General features: G+C 36.1%; 1 protein-coding gene across 1 annotated transcript in view; it reads right to left on the reverse strand.

Moving 5' to 3' along the window:
• kcnh7b (potassium channel, voltage gated eag related subfamily H, member 7b) overlaps positions 1 to 7,701 on the reverse strand; it is an 81,388-nt gene extending 73,687 nt beyond the window's left edge. Inside the window, exons 1-2 of the mRNA XM_066687947.1 lie at positions 7,302 to 7,701; positions 5,791 to 6,021 (exon numbers count right to left, since the gene is read on the reverse strand). Coding sequence (XP_066544044.1) covers positions 5,791 to 6,021; positions 7,302 to 7,377 — 307 coding nt within the window. The 5' untranslated portion in view covers positions 7,378 to 7,701. The remainder of the gene's footprint in view (positions 1 to 5,790; positions 6,022 to 7,301) is intronic.
• Between the last annotated feature and the right edge of the window lie 856 nt (positions 7,702 to 8,557).

The raw sequence follows: 8,557 nt of genomic DNA on the forward strand, positions 1-8,557 counted from the left end.
CTCTGATACATTGTATACATTACCCTAGGGTCCAACTGCCTACTTGCATTTTTAAAGTGTATAAGTAAAGAAGACAAACCGGTAGCGGTGTATTCTTTGGCTTCTAACTCTGACATATTCCATTCATCCTCTAGGTACACTGGAGAGTTAACCTGGCAAATTACACTGTAAATTGTAATGTGATTCAGATACATGTTGCATCACATTAAATTGTACAAGGAATAAATATATATTTACACAATAAATGTATGTAATTATATTTATTTTAGTTTGCTGTCATCATTTGCAGTTTCTTTTGAGATTGCATGACTCCGAAGGGAATAAAGCAGCAGCTAAGGACACTAAAATAACATATCGATAGTCAAACACCAGATTTGGGACACAAGCTTTCCATCAGGCAGAAATCTCCGTTTAATTAAAAAGCTAAAAAAAAAAAAAAAGTACATTTTCTTGATTAACGACACACACCTCCCTTGAGTGGTATTAAATGTACATTGGACATTGTAATGTCTTTCTTGATTTACTTTTAAATAATTTAGTTAGAATAATCTGCTGAAATTAAATAACTTGAAAAAATGCTCTAACTCAAAGTTGCATTTCTTTTTCATTTCAAAGGTTATGAACCTATAACTATATTGTCCTAACTGCAAATGAATGGCTATGAATGGGTTTATATCTCAACACTTCAAAACCCACATTGACTAACAGGTTAACTTGTAAGTTTAGTCCTTTTCTTCTTCTTCTTTTCTTTCTATGATTAACATACTACTGACAACACATGTTAAAACACGTGAGTGTTGTGCTACATAAAAACGTAACTGAATAGGGCAAGAATAATAAAAAATGCATGCAATCCTTGTAAGATCAATCATCCAGCTCTCACACAGAACACCTACCTACAAACCCACTGGTTCCCCGACTCATTTGGGAAGCCAGATGACTTTCAGCTCAACAGAAGGAATGCCTATTTGAAACTTTACACTAAGAAATGCCATATGTCTACCTCTTTATCTATAAACATCATAGCTTTAAAAGTAGCAGGGTTTTCTATAATGTCACTATGAACTGTAAGTTTCCTACTCACTATCACCTTCCTACTATAACACACATTTTGAGACAAAGGAAAAAACATATTTCACAATGATATGAAAGGGGAGTAAATATACATCAGCAACAAGGTTATGGATTCACCTGAGCAGAAGTGAGTATTTCCTAACAGCCTAACAGGCCAGAGCCTTTCTTGCTTTTCAATGTACAATGTATAGACACACAGAATTTCAGTCATGATGCTGCCTTCACTGCCCTTCTGTTTAAATTTCTAAGCATATGCATAGACAGCTTAGCTTTTCAGCAACCACAGCCAAATGTGCCAAGAATGAAACGATACCGCTATCACACTGGTTGCTAATGGCCTAATGGTAAATTCTAAACTTTCATCACAAGGAACTGTTGAATTCTGTAGCAATGATCTAGCCTATATGGTACTAACCCTTTGTTAATTACATCTACAATTTGACTGCATTCATCCAAAACACAATAGTAATATATATATAATCCTGCCTGGATTCACTGGCTCACACCAACCCAGAAATAATCAGTTTAAAGGAACATTTTTATTGGCAGGGAAGTGCAGGGTTTGCAGACACAGCACAAATCTGCTCCAATTCTGAATCTGCCCAGGGAAACCAGGGCACCCCTATTTAACCCCTGGCTGCCGTGTTCGACCCTCCCCTTTTCCAAGCAACTCAGATCCCCAAACGATCTGCCCCACCCCCCAACACACAGAACTGACAGAAAGACACAAATGAACACACTGTTGCCCTTACACTTCACATTACAGTCCCAGATCGCTACAATATCTTTATCAAGAGATTGAACCAGGTTGCAACAGAAATCATACATATTCACAGCACATAGAATACATATTTCCATCAAAATGCATACATATTCCTTTAATCCAAAACTGAAGTGTGCATTTTGATTTCAACATCCATACTTTTGATGCAGGATAGTGTAGTGATACAAGACAGGCCAATATCAACATTACATCAACATTTTCCATAACATTAAAATATAATCAGAAAACATACTTTCAATACATGCAAGACTTAAAAGCATTAAACTGATTTTTTTCTCCTCCTGGTTCGTCTGCTCAGTTTGGAGGGAAGGTCTGATCTAGGCAGTGTCTGAGTGGAACAATATACCTTCCATTTCTAGATGATTGAATAGACTGTGCTCACAGGGATAGAGACTTCAATATTTTTTGTACCCTTCGTCTGATCTGTGTTTTTGAAAAATGTTATCCCTGACTTGCTTTGAAAGCTCCTTGGTCTTCACGGTTGAGTCTTTGCTTGAAATTCACTACCTCACAGAGATGGGTGTTTTTTATTCCGAAATCATGAGAAACCCTATTTCTGCACACAGGTCATTCAACTAATTCAGTGGCTTGTTAAGGTAATTTTAACACTAAATTTAGGGTTGCCACACCAAAGGGCTCAAATCATGACTTTTTCATTTTTATTTCATATTAATTCTCTAATTACTTACAACACATTCATTCCTACTTCACAGTGTCATGACTGAAAGCTTTAAAGCAAAAAAATGTGAAAACAGAGAGGGTCTGAATATTTTGAAATGCACTATATATATATATATATATATATATATATATATATATATATATATATATATATATATATATATATATATAATTTTAGGATGCTTTATTATTTGAGAGGTTGCCATCCACTGCCCACAGTGTTTGGTGATTTGGCTTCATCTTGTAACATTATCTATATCCACTTGCTTTGCCATGAGTCACAAATTTATTTGTGAGCACTGCAGTTGAGCAGTAAAATATAGCATGTGGATTTCTGTCTTTTCTGAGAAGTATAGAAACGAAAATCTTCAGGCCAATGTGGGAAGGCAGACAAGGGAGTGTAATAATTGGATTAGAAAGTGTAAAATTGATTTCTCTCTTATTCTTTTAAATAGGCCCATTAAAATGAAGCAGTACCGATTAAACTGAGTTGTGTATTGTTGCAACATAATAAAATACAAGTTAAACTACATTGGTGCAATTATCTACTGCTGTTTCTTACACTAAATAGGGAATTAAGTCAATTGGTAACATGTGCTAGCAATCCAATGGAAAAGTTTTTATTTGTTTAATATATTGAATTTGTAGAACAGTTCATTTTACTTTAAGAGATGTATTTCAGATTTATTTTTGGTTCATGAAATGACCTTTTGACTGACTGTTGCCACTGGCCCTGTGCTGAGTCCAGCTGTTCAGAGTAATTTTCCTTTAAGTCTTTCTCTAAACAGACACATTTCAATTGAAGGTTAAACTTTAACCTTCTGAGTGCTTTCATATAAAACATTAAGTTTCGGCAGGAGCCTTTTGCTTTATTTCATGAACTGTCCAATGCAGATATACGAATAAACACATATGCAACATGTAGGCAAAATAATAGTATGTATTGTCTTCACTTAGGGTTTAAATGTATACATATAAAAGTATTCCCATTTGTCGTTACAACAACCAAACGAGGTGAGGTGCATGAAGTGACAATATCTGACTGTGCAATTCCTTTAATTTGCCTCCTAAATAGAAGGCACACTGGAGACTATAATTGCAGCAGAACCTAATTGGGGGACTGAACGATGTTCAATTGAAATGTTTCAGATTGGAGAACTTAAAGATGTATTTATTTGTTTCCCTCCGTACAACCACACTTGTTACTAGTAGATTAAACATGCAGATCATCTTCTACTGAACATATCACAAATATGCAAAGCAACGCCCCTGTTCACTGATTACAGTGTACATGCTTGGCTTTAAAATAAATGCCTTGCAATTGATTAAGGGCTCCTAACATATGTGGCCCACCTGATGTAGTCCAGACTGTAAACGGCCTTGCAAATCTAAAGAGAAGAGCTGCGATTGCACATTACTTCATCTATACTGTGACCACAAGCTGAAATTAGAAACAATAGGATTTTCCCATCAAGTTTGTTGCAGCTGTAATGAACATAATTCACTAACTCTTTTTAGGACCCTGCAGGAACTCTGCCCAGACAGACTGTGACTCAAATGGCTGGATAATTTCTCCTAATAAGCATCCCTTATAGAGGAGCCTCTTCGAGGAACAGATTTTCAAAGAAAATAAGCATCACACAGACTGGGAATAACAGAAGAATCCAACACAGTACAAGATAAATTGATAACTCTGGGGTATTTTGCATTAGCATGGGTTGCAAAATACAGTTTACTTTTAAAATAATAAATATATATTAAATAGATTTTGACCAAATTTACCCTTGTGTTACCAAAAGTTAATTTAGGAAGGATATCCACATGAACACTAAGAATACCGATATAAATAAATCAAAAGTGAAGAATTGTATAACTATCAATATTGTCGACAATTTTATAGTACCTTTGAATTATTTTAATTCTTCTTTCGAAATAACCATACAAGCTGAAATCCCATTTATCTAAATGGAAAACATGTCAAAATACATTTCCTTCACACGTTACAGAGAGTGCATGTCATAGCTGGACAAAGCCATTCAGCTCATATTGCTTTTAAAGTGTAAAAGTAAATTACTTCATGGCTTTTTTATTTTATTTATAATTGAAAAGGCTGTATTCTCAGTTGGCAGCTATGCGTCATCGCACAGCAGTTTGAGTAGATAAAGATTAAGCACTGATAAGGACAACCTACACCTCAAACTGTATTTCATTTTATTATACCTATCTATATATATATAATTGTTGTTAATATTTATGAACAGAACTGATAATTGAATTAAGTAAGTAATACTGCACGCGTGTGTGTGCCAGGTCTTATTAAATTGCAGTGCTAGACCTTATGGTGGTTTACCTGCCAAGCCACTCATTACACCTACACTGTTATGCAATGGCAGTTTTTTTTTTATTCTTCTTTAGAAAGATCATTGTTCTAGGGAGACTCTTCCCCTTGTGTACTCGGTACACGATACCATTGGTTAACAACTTTCCCTCACCACTGTTCTCTGGTGTAATTCACCCAAACAATGAATCTGTCACATCAAACCCGTGCTGATTTTGCATCCATGTAATATTTAGTAGAAACAAATGGCTGCACGCGTACTCTTGCTTTTGCCCCCCTTCCCCTACCCCAAACCTAATTCAATTTATATGTCACCGGAAAAATAATGACTTTTTTAAATACTTTTTAAATACTCCAACAATACTTTGTGGTATACTGGGTGCAGACTGCAGCTGTAGCATTCGTTTCACATTAATTTGACTAGTGTTTTAAAGTAATGTTATCAGTTTAATTTCTCAAAGTATGCCATGCTATATAGTTATGAGAGGATATACACAATATATTTTTTTTTATCTGTCAATATTCCACTAATACGTCTATCAGTAAGAGGGATATATGCTAAAACAAAAAGCACACTTCAAGTATGCTATATCTAGCCACCTCTAAAGAAGGGTACGTGTGACTGTGCAGGTTTAAGCATTGGAAAGCAATCACTCAACAAGAGAAGGTAGATTTTAAAGACACAAGAGTACAGGCAGATCGAAAATATTTCCAAAGACATTTTAATTCTCCCTGAGGGACTTTTTCCACTCACATTAGATCCCAGATAGACAGAAATTCATTTACATTTAATGTGAGCTTTACAGTGGCTGTTTTATAAGATTTAAATTAGTATTTGTTTATGATAAAGGATTTGCTTAGCTTAAAAATAACAAAACAAAAAAACATAGATTAACAGAAGACAAAGACTTACCATCTTTTCGATGATATGTTATTTCCACCTTTCTTTCCTCTGAGCCAAGTAACGCCTGGGCAACCTGGGCAATATCATGTCTTTTGGTGTGTTGGCCATGAAGAAAGTCACAGGTGCACGGTTTCTGCATGACATCTGGTCTTGAAAAGCCAGTCATCTCACAAAATCCGTCATTGCAGTAGATGATCGCACAGTTCTGTACTCTCGCATTGGCAATTATGAATTTTTTATCTGTAGAAAGAGACAGTATTGATTAAGTACACTGTTCTAATTTGTCAGAAGAAAGCTGCATATGTATAGCTAAGTTAGCACTGTTATCTATGTGGTTTACATAATAAGTCTTCAATATACAATATAAAAAAGCCATTAAGAACTATTGTTACCTAGATTTCAAGATACAAACATTACATCTAATTTTATGATTCTTACCAACATGCCCAGTTTAAATCCAACTTTATAGAAAATAAATAAGTAGATACACAGAGAGATAAATCAATATACATCATGCAATGTCCAAATGGGAAGAGGTTTTCTATTTGACTTCTACCAAGCAAAAGCCCATTCATCCAATTAATTAACCCAAGGAAGTATTTTGATCCGTTCAACGCAAATAACCCCTTGAGATAATAAAATACTTTACTTATCAGTTCTATAGGCCTACTAACCTGCTTTTATTTAAAAGTGTGGGTTTCCAAGTAATTAAAACCTTGATTTGTATTTATGGGCACGGGGGAAACTGAACTAAACAAGAACAGTTGCAACACGTTTTAAATATAACATGTTTCCTTTGGGTTCTTTGTCCATATTTGTTTTCATTATTAAATACGTTGCACACCTTTATTACAATGCATCATTGTTTGCCAAGGCTGTACATAATTTTGTCCAACATTTAGTATGTGCGTGTGTTTGTATCTGTCTGCAGCTAGATTCACAGACCAGATGAATGTAGTTTTTTTAGATTTTGTACATTTGTACGATTTAAACGCATCCATACGAATGATACGTGTATCATATGTTTCAATGAGCTTCATAAGGATCAGTTATATACCATTTGGACAATATGGAAAGCACACAATGAAACAGAAGCATGCAATACCGTGAAAGTGATTTTATTTTTAAATACCACGTGAGCCCAAGACTAATTTTCTATAGTCCGTAAGTTACAGTCATAATCACATATTTACCAAGATACTTTATATATATTAATTCTGACCATTATGATAAGCTCAGTTATACCTCCACTTAGTGTGGTGGTCTTTACTATCCCCAATCGCAGCTAATGCAAATGAGCATATCTAATATATAGTTGTAAACGATGCAAGGCAAGTTTAATTCATGCATATAATCGAAATTATGAGCATTCATGTTTCAGTTATAATCCTGATTTCGCTTGTACAAGAATCACATGTGCAATTATTATACTATTACCACTGTATAACATATTATGAACATGTACGCATTTGATAAGCAGAACAGTTTCGTTAAAAATAAAACATAATATTAATACTCACTTTGTCCTTCAAATTTGCGTATAATAATGCCCAGAAACGTGTTTTGCGGCGCAACATGACCTCTTCGCACAGGCATGATTAAAATATCTTCAGAGGGTCCACAGTAAACAGACCGTTTGCGAGGTATAAGCTTAAGTTACTGTCGCTGTGGCTTGCTGATATGTCTTTTGTCACAAACCATCCTTAATTCAGCCAAAGAAATCTCCCCACTTTATATGACCCTTTCTTTCTCTCTCTCTCTCTCTCGCTCTTTTTATTCACAAGCCCCTTTGCCCGCTTGCATGCCCGCGTCTTTCAGGGACACCTCTTGGACACCAAAGGAAAATAAAAAAAATGCAGGTTCGGCTTTTCTTATGCTCAACATTGCAAATTGAAGTGAAAATGGATGCGATCTCGCCGTCCTCTGAAGCGATGTGATGGGAGGGGATGGAAGACTGGAGCTGATCTGCCAGGGGGGGTGACGTTGCCCCTCGGGGTTTAGTGCACAACGCACGGCTCTGGCTACTCAAGCGACGCTCAGCTAGGGCTGGCAGAAGAAATTGTATATTCTGGAAATAAACAGGGAAGGTGTATGGTAACATGGATGAGTTTCAGTCCTGACACAACACGTGAATGCGGTCCACGTTAGATAGGTATAGACCACTTCATCAACGCGGAAATACCTTTTTCTTGCAAGTTTGCCTGGTGACTTGTCCATGGTGCTGAAAACATGGCTCTGTTGTGCACAGGATTGTTCTTGCCTGAGAAGCATCTGAGGTTATTTGGTGGCAGTTTGGCATTTACATAACATACATTTCAATGTGGTTTTGCTTCAAATAACATACATTCAAATCTACTGAATGCTTCCTATATATTCAAACACAGTGTTTTGAATCGTGCCAGCTAGCTTAGTGCTCTTAGGTCCCTCCAGTCAGACGGAAGGCGGCGTAAAAATGTACACGTTAGCAGAATGAAAAGCCCCCTTATTCAATGTTGGCAAACATCTGTCTCTGTATTTCAAGGGATTTCACTGCCCATCTGCTCCACGGGGAAAATGGATACATCAAAAACAAAAGAAAGAACAAAACAAGAAATATATATATATAAATGTATGAATGGCTCAGCTGGTTTGTGCACAGGGCTGATGACTACAGGGTCCAGAGCTTGATCCCTGTCTGCTCACCAACTTGCCAGGCCAGTGTTGTGATTCATATCCATTTCCAAGCTGGAGAGACCTCCATTCAGAAATAGACTGACTAGGGTGGGAGATGGTTTCC

This window comes from Amia ocellicauda, chromosome 16 (assembly GCF_036373705.1).
Source record: "Amia ocellicauda isolate fAmiCal2 chromosome 16, fAmiCal2.hap1, whole genome shotgun sequence".
NCBI classification, from domain to species: domain Eukaryota; kingdom Metazoa; phylum Chordata; class Actinopteri; order Amiiformes; family Amiidae; genus Amia; species Amia ocellicauda.